At 45.1% G+C, this 16152-nt stretch overlaps 1 protein-coding gene across 5 annotated transcripts in view; it reads left to right on the plus strand.

The window, feature by feature from the left end:
* Nucleotides 1-12026, plus strand: part of LOC115161435 (partitioning defective 3 homolog B) — a 114263-nt gene extending 102237 nt beyond the window's left edge. For 4 of the 5 annotated variants that reach the window (XM_029712416.1, XM_029712415.1, XM_029712413.1 and 1 more), the window contains one exon: nt 11905-12026. In XM_029712416.1, coding sequence (XP_029568276.1) covers nt 11905-11995 — 91 coding nt within the window. In that variant the 3' untranslated portion in view covers nt 11996-12026. The remainder of the gene's footprint in view (nt 1-11904) is intronic. The other variant, XM_029712414.1, reaches the window with a different exon arrangement.
* The last annotated feature ends 4126 nt before the right edge of the window (nt 12027-16152 follow it).

The raw sequence follows: 16152 nt of genomic DNA on the forward strand, positions 1-16152 counted from the left end.
CATCAAGCCATGGAGAGGAACCACAGTCACTGCCCGGCCATCACCAGTTCATCGGGACAGTTAATTTTGCATTTCTGCAGTGTTTTTGAGCATGCCAAATTCGTGATGTTGAGGCCCATTGAATCATATTGCAAATGCGCATCAGTGCACATGGTGACCCGAAATGGGTTACCAGGAGTAATTTTTTAGAAGGGTTTTAAATGCCTTTAGGGTGGTGCAAGGGGTCTACGGTTGGGTAGGGAGCACCTTCCATCAGTGCCCATCCAGTATGGGGCGCACCTAGTCATTTTGGACATTTTTCAAAAAATCACAAAAAAAACTCACCATCAAGCCATGGAGAGGAACCACAGTCACTGCACGGCCATCCCCAGTTCATCGGGACAGTCAATTATGCATTTCTGCAGTGGTTTTGAGCATGCCAAAGTTGTGATGCTAAATGCCCAATGAATCATATTGCAAATGCTCATCCGTGTATTTGTAATATGATTCAACAGCAAAAAATATCACCAAAGTTGACATGATGAAATCAACACAACGAGCGATGGAGAGGAACCACAGTCACTGCACGGCCATCCCCAGTTCATCGGGACAGTCAATTATGCATTTCTGTAGTGGTTTTGAGCATGCCACATTTGTGATGCTAAATGCCCATTGAATCATATTGCAAACGTAACATGGAATATTGCAAATGTAACGCGCATTTGCAACATGATTCAACAGCAAAAAATATCACCAAAGTTGACATGATGAAATCAACACAACGAGCGATGGAGAGGAACCACAGTCACTGCACGGCCATCCCCAGTTCATCGGGACAGTCAATTATGCATTTCTGTAGTGGTTTTGAGCATGCCACATTTGTGATGCTAAATGCCCATTGAATCATATTGCAAACGTAACATGGAATATTGCAAATGTAACGCGCATTTGCAACATGATTCAACAGCAAAAAATATCACCAAAGTTGACATGATGAAATCAACACAACGAGCGATGGAGAGGAACCACAGTCACTGCACGGCCATCCCCAGTTCATCGGGACAGTCAATTATGCATTTCTGCAGTGGTTTTGAGCATGCCAAAGTTGTGATGCTAAATGCCAATTGAATCATATTGCAAATGCGCATCCGTGTATTTGCAATATGATTCTACAGCAAAAAATATCACCATAGGTGACATGATGAAATCAACACAACGAGCGATGGAGAGGAACCAGGAGCGTTCCTGAGGTCCTCCCGATCTGTGCAAGCCAACCTTGACCCTGTGGCATTAACCCTTCACAGTGAAAAGAAGGTGTTTAGATCAAACTGTGTGCAATGACTTCTCTCCCCATAGGAACACATAGACTATTCTCCAAAATTCAACCTGAAGCCTATGTGGGTTATGAATGCCTTATGAACCTGTCTTCTACAACAATCCATCAGGCTACTGTGAGGTCTACCTGTGTCGATTCTAAGGTTCCTGTGACAACTGGAAGTGGTTAAAAACACCCAAGAACTATTGTCATATAACCTGCACATAGTGAAAATCACGCAACTCAACCATCTGTTACTCAGTCAATTCTTAAGGTAGAGACTTCTTATTCAGGATTCTGTTTATATGTACCCCAAGGACAACGTGTGTGAAGCAAGAGCTTCCTGTGACAACGGGAAGTGGTTAAAACAGCCTAGAGCTATTGTCATATGGTCAACCTGCATATAGTGAAAATCACGCAACTCAACCATCTGTTACTCAGTCAATTCTTAAGGTAGAGACTTCTTATTCAGGATTCTGTTTATGTCTACCCCAAAGACAACGTGTGTGAAGCAAGAGCTCCCTGTGACAACCGGAAGTGGTTAAAAACACCCAAGAGCTATTGTCATATTGCCACCTGCAGATAGTGAAAATCACGCAACTCAACCATCTTTTACTCAGTCAATTCTTAAGGTAGAGACTTCTTATTCAGGATTCTGTTTCTGTCTACCCCAAAGACAACGTGTGTGAAGCAAGAGCTTCCTGTGACAACCGGAAGTGGTTAAAATCACCAAAGAGCTATTGTCATATTAAGTGCGCATAGTGAAAATCACGCAACTCAACCATCTGTTTCTCAGTCAATTCTTAAGGTAGAGACTTCTTATTCAGGATTCTGTTTATGTCTACCCCAAAGACAACATGTGTTGAGTAAGAACTTCCTGTGACAACGGGAAGTGGTTAAAACAGCCTAGAGCTATTGTCATATTACGTGCGCATAGTGAAAATCACGCAACTCAACCATCTGCTACTCAGTCAATTCTTAAGGTAGAGAATTCTTATTCAGGATTCTTTTTATGTCTACCCCAAAGACAACGTGTGTGAAGCAAGAGCTTCCTGTGACAACCGGAAGTGGTTAAAAACACCCAAGAGCTATTGTCATTTGGCCACATGCAGATAGTGAAAATCACGCAACTCAACCATCTGTTACTCAGTCAATTCTTAAGGTAGAGACTTCTTATTCAGGATTCTGTTTATGTCTACCCCAAAGACGTGTGTCAAGCAAGAGCTTCCTATGACAACCGGAAGTGGTTAAAATCACCCAAGAGCTATTGTCATATTACGTGCGCATAGTGAAAATCACGCAACTCAACCATCTGTTTCTCAGTCAATTCTTAAGGTAGAGACTTCTTATTCAGGATTCTGTTTATGTCTACCCCAAAGACAACGTGTGTGAAGCAAGAGCTTCCTGTGTCAACCGGAAGTGGTTAAAATCACCCAAGAGCTATTGTCATATTACGTGCGCATAGTGAAAATCACGCAACTCAACCATCTGTTTCTCAGTCAATTCTTAAGGTAGAGACTTCTTATTCAGGATTCCGTTTATGTCTACCCCAAAGACAACGTGTGTGAAGCAACAGCTTCCTGTGACAACCGGAAGTGGTTAAAATCACCCAAGAGCTATTGTCATATTGCCACCTGCAGATAGTGAAAATCACGCAACTCAACCATCTTTTACTCAGTCAATTTTTAAGGTAGAGACTTCTTATTCAGGATTATGTTTATGTCTACCCCAAAGACAACGTGTGTGAAGCAAGAGCTTCCTGTGACAACCGGAAGTGGTTAAAAACACCCAAGAGCTATTGTCATATTACGTGCGCATAGTGAAAATCACTCAACTCAACCATCTGTTACTCAGTCAATTCTTAAGGTAGAGACTTCTTATTCAGGATTCTGTTTATGTCTACCCCAAAGACAACGTGTGTTGAGTAAGAACTTCCTGTGACAACGGGAAGTGGTTAAAACAGCCTAGAGCTATTGTCATATGGTCAACCTGCATATAGTGAAAATCACGCAACTCAACCAGCTGTTACTCAGTCAATTCTTAAGGTAGAGACTTCTTATTCAGGATTCTGTTTATGTCTACCCCAAAGACAACGTGTGTGAAGCAAGAGCTTCCTGTGACAACCGGAAGTGGTTAAAAACACCCAAGAGCTATTGTCATATTAAGTGCGCATAGTGAAAATCACGCAACTCAACCATCTGTTTCTCAGTCAATTCTTAAGGTAGAGACTTCTTATTCAGGATTCTGTTTCTGTCTACCCCAAAGACAACGTGTGTGAAGCAACAGCTTCCTGTGACAACCGGAAGTGGTTAAAAACACCCAAGAGCTATTGTCATATTACGTGCACATAGTGAAAATCACGCAACTCAACCATCTGTTTCTCAGTCAATTCTTAAGGTAGAGACTTCTTATTCAGGATTCTGTTTATGTCTACCCCAAAGACAACGTGTGTTGAGTAAGAACTTCCTGTGACAACGGGAAGTGGTTAAAACAGCCTAGAGCTATTGTCATATGGACAACCTGCATATAGTGAAAATCACGCAACTCAACCATCTGTCATTCAGTCAATTCTTAAGGTAGAGACTTCTTATTCAGGATTCCGTTTATGTCTACCCCAAAGACAACGTGTGTGAAGCAAGAGCTTCCTGTGACAACCGGAAGTGGTTAAAATCACCCAAGAGCTATTGTCATATTACGTGCGCATAGTGAAAATCACGCAACTCAACCATCTGTTTCTCAGTCAATTCTTAAGGTAGAGACTTCTTATTCAGGATTCTGTTTATGTCTACCCCAAAGACAACGTGTGTGAAGCAAGAGCTTCCTGTGACAACCGGAAGTGGTTAAAAACACCCAAGAGCTATTGTCATATTGCCACCTGCAGATAGTGAAAATCACGCAACTCAACCATCTGTTACTCAGTCAATTCTTAAGGTAGAGACTTCATATTCAGGATTCTGTATATGCCTACCCCAAAGACAACGTGTGTCTATTCTTTTTGCAAAAAAAACAAAAACACACACACACAATTTGGCCATAGGTACATAGTGTGGGGCTTAGAGGCTTATACCGCCTTCAATAGTTACTTTCGTTCAAACGATTCAAGAACCGTCAGACCTAGAGCTCCGAAATTTTAGAAACCTGTTCTAGAGCTCAAGTCGATAGTGCACGGTGATTTATGGGGCTCTAGAAGGTTCTCTGACCGAGAAACCGCCTCGTACATTTGCAATATTTTCAATTCATTTTGAATATCACGGACATGGCGACATGTAGAAATGTCCCAGAGTCGCAAGACTAGGTGCATTGAAACCACCTCGGCCCATAGAGACGGACCCCAATGTCTCTGTCCGATAGCTCATTCAGGGACCCCGTAGTAACGCCCTGAAAAAGTGGATTTTCAGCACCAATTAGGCCATTGCTCGGGCACCGAATGACCTATCGAGCCGAAACTTGGGATTCGGGGTCGCCTCACATAGGCCTACACATAATGTCAGAGCTGGACCCGCAGCTATAACGTAACTATGTGTTTTAGGTTTTTTTATGGTTAAAATTGAAAGCACTGTGAATTATGGGCCTTCTCTGACATATGTGATAGTTGGCTTCTATACGAGTTGGAAAAAGTGGATTTGGTGTCAGATGCTATCAGTTTGGTGTCAAAATGACATCTAATTGACTGATGGACGCTGACTGCTGGGTGACGAGCAATGGAGAGGAACCACAGTCACTGCCCGGCCATCCCGAGTTCATCGAGCCAGTCAATAATGCATTTCTGCAGTATTTTTGAGCATGCCTAAATTTGTGATGCTAAATGCCCATTGAATCATATTGCAAACGTAACGCGCAATATTGCAAATGTAACGCGCATTTGCAATATGATTCAACAGCAAAAAATATCACCAAAGTTGACATGATGAAATCAACACAACGAGTGATGGAGAGGAACCACAGTCACTGCACGGCCATCCCGAGATCATCGGGCCAGTCAATTATGCATTCTGAGCATGTCAAATTCGTTAAAAATGTTAAAAGCAACAGAGTCCCACTTCTCCCTCATCATACTTGACAAGTAGACCATCTGCGTTGATTGATGGCTCAACATAGGGATATATATCATTTGGGCAGTATAAATGCCATTTGGAACATGGTTCACTGACTTTTGGGTTTGGAAACCGACTTCCTATGATCGTACATGGCAAACGGACAAACATACTGATTTGGCACATTCAATACTTTCATACATGTATAATTGACACAAAAAGAATTGGACATTTCATTTGCACATTTCTAATGGCATTTGGCAAAAAATATAAATATGTGACTTTTGACTTCCTATGAAATCATATTCCAAATGCACAAATCATATGCCTTATGCACAAGCAAATATGTCACTTTTGACTTCCTATGAAATCATATTCCAAATGCACAAAACATATGCCTTATGCACAAGCAAAAACAACCCAAAGAATTATGTCAATAAAATATGTCAAAAGTATGTCCATACAGCTCTTATACATGTGTAATTGACATAAAAATTTAAAAAAATTCGAAAAAACGGTCCAGAAACCACTTTTTTAGGGTTGAAAAGTTTTCAAAAAATATGTCATTTTTTCAAAATTTGACTCTTGGGACTTGAATTGTGTTACATTTGCAATATGAAAATTCACTGCGGAGAGCTCTAGCTATCTTTTGGATATTTGCTGTAATTTGGCACTTGCAATACTTCCACAAGTGACAAAAAAAAGCATTGGATATGTCATTTTGCAAAAAAAATGAAAAAAAAAAGTCACTTTTTTCCTATGAAATCATATTCAAAATGCACAAATCATATTCCTTGCGCACAAGCAAAAGCAACCCAAAAAACGACATCAATAAAAAACGTCAGAAGCATGTTCATACAGCTCTTATACATGTGTAATTGACATAACAATCGAAAAAAATTCGAAAAACGGTCCAGAAACCACTTTTTTACAAGATGCTAAGTTTTCCAAAAAAATATCATTTTATCAAAATCTGAGACTTGGGTAAGAATTGGGTATCATTTGCTGTATGAAAATCCAAGGTGGAGCACGCTCGCCATCTAAAGGAAATTTGGGGTGTTACAATTGGCAATTGCCATCGGAAAATTGCCATATGATTGGCCCGGAGATGGGCCGCTTTGGGTGGTTTTTGCAATCGTGTGTATGATTCGTGCTATGCCAATATGTTGCCATGTTATTTTGTCCAAATCAGGGGGGTATTCCCTTACAGTGTGAAGGGATAGGGCTAGGCCTTATTACAGTGTGAAGGGATAGGGTTAGGCCTGATTACAGTGTGAAGGGATAGGGTTAGGCCTGATTACAGTGTGAAGGGATAGGGATAGGCCTGATTACAGTGTGAAGAGATAGGGCTAGGCCTGATTACAGTGTGAAGGGATAGGGATAGGCCTGATTACAGTGTGAAGGGATAGGGTTAGGCCTGATTACAGTGTGAAGGGATAGGGTTAGGCCTGATTACAGTGTGAAGGGATAGGGTTAGGCCTGATTACAGTGTGAAGGGATAGGGTTAGGCCTGATTACAGTGTGAAGGGATAGGGTTAGGCCTGATTACAGTGTGAAGGGATAGGGATAGGCCTGATTACAGTGTGAAGGTATAGGGCTAGGCCTGATTACAGTGTGAAGGGATAGGGTTAAGCCTGATTACAGTGTGAAGGGATAGGGTTAGGCCTGATTACAGTGTGAAGGGATAGGGTTAGGCCTGATTGCAGTGTGAAGATATAGGGTTAGGCCTGATTACAGTGTGAAGGGATAGGGCTAGGTCTGATTACAGTGTGAAGGGATAGGGATAGGGTTAGGCCTGATTACAGTGTGAAGGGTTAGGTCTGATTACAGTGTGAAGGGATAGGGTTAGGCCTGATTACAGTGTGAAGGGATAGGGTTAGGCCTGATTACAGTGTGAAGGGATAGGGTTAGGCCTGATTACAGTGTGAAGGGATAGGGATAGGCCTTATCACAGTGTGAAGGGATAGGGCTAGGTCTGATTACAGTGTGAAGGGATAGGGTTAGGCCTGATTACAGTGTGAAGGGATAGGGCTAGGCCTTATTACAGTGTGAAGGGATAGGGTTAGGCCTGATTACAGTGTGAAGGGATAGGGTTAGGCCTGATTACAGTGTGAAGGGATAGGGATAGGCCTGATTACAGTGTGAAGTGATAGGGCTAGGCCTGATTACAGTGTGAAGGGATAGGGATAGGCCTGATTACAGTGTGAAGGGATAGGGTTAGGCCTGATTACAGTGTGAAGGGATAGGGTTAGGCCTGATTACAGTGTGAAGGGATAGGGTTAGGCCTGATTACAGTGTGAAGGGATAGGGTTAGGCCTGATTACAGTGTGAAGGGATAGGGTTAGGCCTGATTACAGTGTGAAGGGATAGGGTTAGGCCTGATTACAGTGTGAAGGGATAGGGCTAGGTCTGATTACAGTGTGAAGGGATAGGGATAGGGTTAAGCCTGATTACAGTGTGAAGGGTTAGGTCTGATTACAGTGTGAAGGGATAGGGTTAGGCCTGATTACAGTGTGAAGGGATAGGGATAGGCCTGATTACAGTGTGAAGGGATAGGGCTAGGCCTGATTACAGTGTGAAGGGATATGGTTAGGCCTGATTACAGTGTGAAGGGATAGGGTTAGGCCTGATTACAGTGTGAAGGGATAGGGTTATGCCTGATTACAGTGTGAAGGGTTATGTCTGATTACAGTGTGAAGGGATAGGGTTAGGCCTGATTACAGTGTGAAGGGATAGGGTTAGGCCTGATTACAGTGTGAAGGGATAGGGTTAGGCCTGATTACAGTGTGAAGGGTTAGGCCTGATTACAGTGTGAAGGGTTAGGTCTGATTACAGTGTGAAGGGATAGGGTTAGGCCTGATTACAGTGTGAAGGGATAGGGTTAGGCCGGATTACAGTGTGAAGGGTTAGGCCTGATTACAGTGTGAAGGGATAGGGTGAGGCCTGATTACAGTGTGAAGGAATAGGGTTAGGCCTGATTACAGTGTGAAGGGATAGGGTTAGGCCTGATTACAGTGTGAAGGGATAGGGTTAGGTCTGATTACAGTGTGAAGGGATAGGCCTGATTACAGTGTGAAGGGATAGGGTTAGGCCTGATTACAGTGTGAAGGGATAGGGTTAGGCCTGATTACAGTGTGAATGGATAGGGTTAGGCCTGATTACAGTGTGAAGGGATAGGGTTAGGCCTGATTACAGTGTGAAGGTATAGGGCTAGGCCTGATTACAGTGTGAAGGGATAGGGTTAGGCCTGATTACAGTGTGAAGGGATAGGGTTAGGCCTGATTACAGTGTGAAGGGATAGGGTTAGGCCTGATTACAGTGTGAAGGGATAGGGTTAGGCCTGATTACAGTGTGAAGGGATAGGGCTAGGTCTGATTACAGTGTGAAGGGATAGGGATAGGGTTAAGCCTGATTACAGTGTGAAGGGTTAGGTCTGATTACAGTGTGAAGGGATAGGGATAGGCCTGATTACAGTGTGAAGGGATAGGGCTAGGCCTGATTACAGTGTGAAGGGATATGGTTAGGCCTGATTACAGTGTGAAGGGATAGGGTTAGGCCTGATTACAGTGTGAAGGGATAGGGTTATGCCTGATTACAGTGTGAAGGGTTAGGTCTGATTACAGTGTGAAGGGATAGGGTTAGGCCTGATTACAGTGTGAAGGGATAGGGTTAGGCCTGATTACAGTGTGAAGGGATAGGGTTAGGCCTGATTACAGTGTGAAGGGTTAGGCCTGATTACAGTGTGAAGGGTTAGGGTAAGGCCTGATTACAGTGTGAAGGGTTAGGTCTGATTACAGTGTGAAGGGATAGGGTTAGGCCTGATTACAGTGTGAAGGGATAGGGTTAGGCCGGATTACAGTGTGAAGGGTTAGGCCTGATTACAGTGTGAAGGGATAGGGTGAGGCCTGATTACAGTGTGAAGGAATAGGGTTAGGCCTGATTACAGTGTGAAGGGATAGGGTTAGGCCTGATTACAGTGTGAAGGGATAGGGTTAGGTCTGATTACAGTGTGAAGGGATAGGCCTGATTACAGTGTGAAGGGATAGGGTTAGGCCTGATTACAGTGTGAAGGGATAGGGCTAGGCCTGATTACGGTGTGAAGGGATAGGCCTGATTACAGTGTGAAGGGATAGGGTTAGGTCTGATTACAGTGTGAAGGGATAGGGTTAGGTCTGATTACAGTGTGAAGGGATAGGGTTAGGCCTGATTACAGTGTGAAGGGATAGGGTTATGTCTGATTACAGTGTGAAGGGATAGCGATAGGCCTGATTACAGTGTGAAGGGATAGGGTTAGGCCTGATTACAGTGTGAAGGGATAGGGTTAGGCCTGATTACAGTGTGAAAGGATAGGGTTAGGCCTGATTACAGTGTGAAGGGATAGGGTTAGGCCTGATTACAGTGTGAAGGGATAGGGTTAGGTCTGATTACAGTGTGAAGGGATAGTCCTGATTACAGTGTGAAGGGATAGGGTTAGGTCTGATTACAGTGTGAAGGGATAGGGTTAGGCCTGATTACAGTGTGAAGGGATAGGGCCAGGCCTGATTACAGTGTGAAGGGATAGGGTGAGGCCTGATTACAGTGTGAAGGGATAGGGTTAGGCCTGATTACAGTGTGAAGGGATAGGGTGAGGCCTGATTACAGTGTGAAGGGATAGGGTGAGGCCTGATTACAGTGTGAAGGGATAGGGTTAGGTCTGATTACAGTGTGAAGGGTTAGGTCTGATTACAGTGTGACGGGATAGGGTTAGGTCTGATTACAGTGTGAAGGGATAGGGTTAGGCCTGATTACAGTGTGAAGGGATAGGGTGAGGCCTGATTACAGTGTGAAGGGATAGGGTGAGGCCTGATTACAGTGTGAAGGGATAGGGTTAGGTCTGATTACAGTGTGAAGGGTTAGGTCTGATTACAGTGTGAAGGGATAGGGTTAGGTCTGATTACAGTGTGAAGGGATATGGTTAGGCCTGATTACAGTGTGAAGGGATAGGGTTAGGCCTGATTACAGTGTGAAGGGATAGGGTTAGGCCTGATTACAGTGTGAAGGGATAGGGATAGGCCTGATTACAGTGTGAAGGGATAGGGCTAGGCCTGATTACAGTGTGAAGGGATAGGCATGATTACAGTGTGAAGGTATAGGGTTAGGCCTGATTACAGTGTGAAGGGATAGTGTTAGTCCTGATTACAGTGTGAAGGGTTAGGTCTGATTACAGTGTGAAGGGATAGGGTTAGGCCTGATTACAGTGTGAAGGGATAGGGTTAGGCCTGATTACAGTGTGAAGGGATAGGGTTAGGCCTGATTACAGTGTGAAGGGTTAGGCCTGATTACAGTGTGAAGGGATAGGGTTAGGTCTGATTACAGTGTGAAGGGTTAGGTCTGATTACAGTGTGAAGGGATAGGGTTAGGCCTGATTACAGTGTGAAGGGATAGGGTTAGGCCTGATTACAGTGTGAAGGGATAGGGTTAGGCCTGATTACAGTGTGACGGGATAGGGTTATGCCTGATTACAGTGTGAAGGGATAGGCCTGATTACAGTGTGAAGGGTTAGGGTTAGGTCTGATTACAGTGTGAAGGGATAGGGTTAGGCCTGATTACAGTGTGAAGGGTTAGGGTTAGGTCTGATTACAGTGTGAAGGGAAAGGGCTAGGCCCTAATCACACCCCATAAATGGGTGAAACACTTCAATGGACACGGGGCTAGCAGTAATCTCACCACATGCCAAGAATATTATAAACCCCACACAGGGAAAGATTTAGGGGGAAAAAAAACATTTAAACAATTCATACTAGTCAGTACAGGTGTAGGATCTTCATTTCATCACCTTGTTGTTGCAGGAAATGTAAAACGTTTCTGCTTTAAGATGTCAGACTTGATTTGACCTAACTAAAAATATACCAACCCATACAAAAATGTCCATTAATTTTATTCCACACAATAATTCACTTTTCCTGTTGCTGCAGGATAATCTTCCTGCTGTGAGAAACTGGTCAAATTAAGATCCTACATCTGTAGCTGTTCAGAGTCATGATGATCATGGAAACAGTTTAATAGCCAGGGCAACAACAACAACAACAACATCAACAAAAACAGGAACGTGTGTTCACTGGAGTTGCAGACCTGGAATAGTGTGTGTTCTGCTTTCACAGCTATGCCAGGGTGAGGTGAGGTAACAGAATACTGGATGTTTCACAGCTATGTCAGGGTGAGGTAACAGAATACTGGATGTTACCAGCGTCTTCGTTTCCAGACTTCCTGTTATTACGTCCCATCATTATCAGGTGAGACTCGCACCGCTCCGGGGGACAGAAACCACGAGACGACACTGGTGGCTTCTCTATTCTGTTAGCTTCAACATTACCAGCGTCTTCGTTTCCAGACTTTAACATTTGAATAAAACCACTGGAGCTAAATTGAAACGATGTAATGAGATGTTATCCCCAACGCCAGACAGTACTGTTTTTAAAAAATCCACCTCCGCGGCGGAGCAGAGCCAGCCAGGGTGGGAGTTCGTGGGTGTAAAACATAGTGCTAATTATCATTTCTTGTGTGTGTGTGTGTGTGTGTGTGTGTGTGTGTGTACAGTAGCCTGACCAAGACAGTGGAGATCTCAGGAGAACACGGTCCGCTGGGGATCCACGTTGTTCCTTATGTCTCCTCTCTCAGCGGACGGTGAGTACATCATCCCCCTCTCTGTCATCCCTTTATAGTACATCATCCCCCTCTCTGTCATCCCTTTATAGTACATCATCCCCCTCTCTGTCATCCCTTTATAGCACATCATCCCCCTCTCTGTCATCCCTTTAGTACATCATCCCCCTCTCTGTCATCCCTTTATATTACATCATCCCCCTCTCTGTCATCCCTTTATAGTACATCATCCCCCTCTCTGTCATCCCTTTATAGTACATCATCCCCCTCTCTGTCATCCCTTTATATTACATCATCCCCCTCTCTGTCATCCCTTTATATTACATCATCCCCCTCTCTGTCATCCCTTTATATTACATCATCCCCCTCTCTGTCATCCCTTTAGTACATCATCCTCCTCTCTGTCATCCCTTTATATTACATCATCCCCCTCTCTGTCATCCCGTTAGTACATCATCCCCCTCTCTGTCATCCCTTTATAGTACATCATCCCCCTCTCTGTCATCCCTTTAGTACATCATCCTCCTCTCTGTCATCCCTTTAGTACATCATCCCCCTCTCTGTCATCCCTTTAGTACATCATCCCCCTCTCTGTCATCCCTTTAGTACATCATCCCCCTCTGTCATCCCTTTATATTACATCATCCCCCTCTGTCATCCCTTTATAGTACATCATCCCCCTCTCTGTCATCCCGTTAGTACATCATCCCCCTCTCTGTCATCCCTTTAGTACATCATCCCCTTCTCTGTCATCCCTTTAGTACATCATCCCCCTCTGTCATCCCTTTATATTACATCATCCCCCTCTCTGTCATCCCTTTAGTACATCATCCCCCTCTCTGTCATCCCTTTATATTACATCATCCCCCTCTCTGTCATCCCTTTATAGTACATCATCCCCCTCTCTGTCATCCCTTTATATTACATCATCCCCCTCTCTGTCATCCCTTTGTAGTACATCATCCCCCTCTCTGTCATCCCTTTATATTACATCATCCCCCTCTCTGTCATCCCTTTAGTACATCATCCCCCTCTGTCATCCCTTTATAGTACATCATCCCCCTCTCTGTCATCCCTTTATATTACATCATCCCCCTCTCTGTCATCCCTTTAGTACATCATCCCTCTCTGTCATCCCTTTATAGTACATCATCCCCCTCTCTGTCATCCCTTTAGTACATCATCCCCCTCTCTGTCATCCCGTTAGTACATCATCCTCCTCTCTGTCATCCCTTTATATTACATCATCCCCCTCTCTGTCATCCCTTTAGTACATCATCCCTCTCTGTCATCCCTTTAGTACATCATCCCCCTCTGTCATCCCTTTAGTACATCATCCCCCTCTCTGTCATCCCTTTATATTACATCATCCCCCTCTCTGTCATCCCTTTAGTACATCATCCCCCTCTCTGTCATCCCTTTAGTACATCATCCCCCTCTCTGTCATCCCTTTATAGTACATCATCCCCCTCTCTGTCATCCCTTTAGTACATCATCCCCCTCTCTGTCATCCCTTTAGTACATCATCCCCCTCTCTGTCATCCCTTTATAGTACATCATCCTCCTCTCTGTCATCCCTTTAGTACATCATCCCCCTCTCTGTCATCCCTTTATAGTACATCATCCCCCTCTCTGTCATCCCTTTATAGTACATCATCCCCCTCTCTGTCATCCCTTTATAGTACATCATCCCCCAGTCCAACTCAGACCCAGCTCTGGTCCTCCAGCCCAATCTCCCCCTCCCTCTCTGTCTCTGTCCATCTCTGTGTCTGTCCCTCTCTCTCTGTCCCTCTCTGTCTCTGTCCCTCTCTGTCTCTGTCCATCTCTGTGTCTGTCCCTCTCTCTCTGTCCCTTTCTCTCTGTCCCTCTCTGTCTGTCTCTGTCCCTCTCTCTCTGTCCCTCTCTGTCTGTCTCTGTCCCTCTCTCTCTGTCCCTCTCTGTCTCTGTCCCTCTCTGTGTCTGTCCCTCTCTGTCTCTGTCCCTCTCTGTCTCTGTCCCTCTCTGTCTCTGTCCCTCTCTGCGTCTGTCCATCTCTGTGTCTGTCCCTGACTCTCTCGGTCTCTCTGTCCCTCTCTCCCCCTCCCTCTCTGTCCCTCTCTCTGTCCCTTTCAGTCTCTGTCCCTTTCAGTCTCTGTCCCTATCTAACTCTGTCTCTCTCTGACATGGCACATAATGGTTAGATGAGGATGTGGTTTGGCTGTCTAACAGCCATGTCCCAGGGTAGGCGTGATGTTGCTAGACGAAACATTCAACAACCGAAATACGCTGTACTTACAGGACCTGTAAGGAAACGTAATCAGTGATAAACATACATCCCATTTCCTTACGGACCTGAGCAGTTACCTTGGTAACAGTGTTGTATTACCACTGACAGTCCTTGGTAACAGTGTTGTATTACCACTGACAGGCCTTGGTAACAGTGTTGTATTACCACTGACAGGCCTTGGTAACAGTGTTGTATTACCACTGACAGTCCTTGGTAACAGCGTTGTATTAACGCTGACAGGCCTTGGTAACAGCGTTGTATTAACGCTGACAGGCCTTGGTAACAGTGTTGTATTACCACTGACAGTCCTTGGTAACAGTGTTGTATTAACGCTGACAGGCCTTGGTAACAGTGTTGTATTACCACTGACAGGCCTTGGTAACAGCGTTGTATTAACGCTGACAGGCCTTGGTAACAGCGTTGTATTACCACTGGCAGGCCTTGGTAACAGTGTTGTATTACCACTGACAGGCCTTGGTAACAGTGTTGTATTACCACTGACAGGCCTTGGTAACAGCGTTGTATTACCACTGACAGGCCTTGGTAACAGCGTTGTATTAACACTGACAGGCCTTGGTAACAGTGTTGTATTAACGCTGACAGGCCTTGGTAACAGCGTTGTATTAACGCTGACAGGCCTTGGTAACAGCGTTGTATTAACACTGACAGGCCTTGGTAACAGCGTTGTATTAACGCTGACAGGCCTTGGTAACAGCGTTGTATTAACGCTGACAGGCCTTGGTAACAGCGTTGTATTAACGCTGACAGGCCTTGGTAACAGCGTTGTATTAACGCTGACAGGCCTTGGTAACAGCGTTGTATTAACGCTGACAGGCCTTGGTAACAGCGTTGTATTAACGCTGACAGGCCTTGGTAACGGCGTTGTATTAACGCTGACAGGCCTTGGTAACGGCGTTGTATTAACGCTGACAGGCCTTGGTAACGGCGTTGTATTAACGCTGACAGGCCTTGGTAACAGGTCTCTCCGTTCAGAGACGGTGTAGATATGACTAGATTACTGACTGCCACACGTCCAGTCCGGAGGAAAGTACTTTAATAAAGGACGCAACTTTCTGAACGGTATCTTTCCAAAATGATCTCTGTTCTGTCCTGTCAGTCTTGCCGTCCTGTAGTCGTCATTTTGTGTCTTCGGTATGTCCAGGGGCGTTGAGTCTCAGTGAATAGCTTCGTCCCAAGCCCATCGTACTCAGGTGCTCAGGCTCACGGAAATGGATTCATCTTGTTGATGGGATGCTCTGAGCTTCTGTTTCCATTCTCCCTGTTTCTAACTTCACTCCTGGCTCATATCCTTTATCTGTTCATCTGTTCATCTGTTTATCTGTGCCAGCCAATCGCCCGAGCGAGAGGTAGTGTTTCCATGGAACAGAATGTAAATGTGCTATTGTAGTGGTGGTGGTGTGTTGAGCGTGAGGGCAGAGAGAGAGAACGCATAAAGAGAGAGGGAGGATACTGAGGGAGAGGGAGGACACTGAGGGAGAGGGAGGACACTGAGAGAGAGGGAGGACACTGAGGGAGAGGGAGGACACTGAGGGAGAGGGAGGACACAGAGAGAGAGGGAGGACACAGAGGGAGAGGGAGGACACTGAGGGAGAGGGAGGACACTGAGTGAGGACACTGAGGGAGAGGGAGGACACTGAGAGAGAGGGAGGACACTGAGGGAGAGGGAGGAAACTGAGGGAGAGGGAGGACATGGGTGAGAGGGAGGACACTGAGGGAGAGGGAGGACATGGGTGAGAGGGAGGATGCATGTGGGAGAGGGAGGACACTGAGGGAGAGGGAGGACACTGAGGGAGAGGGAGGACACTGAGGGAGAGGGAGGATACTGAGGGAGAGGGAGGACACTGAGAGAGGGGAGGACACTGAGGGAGAGGGAGGACACTGAGGGAGAGGGATGG

Source organism: Salmo trutta, chromosome 24 (assembly GCF_901001165.1).
Source record: "Salmo trutta chromosome 24, fSalTru1.1, whole genome shotgun sequence".
Taxonomy (NCBI): Eukaryota; Metazoa; Chordata; class Actinopteri; order Salmoniformes; family Salmonidae; genus Salmo; species Salmo trutta.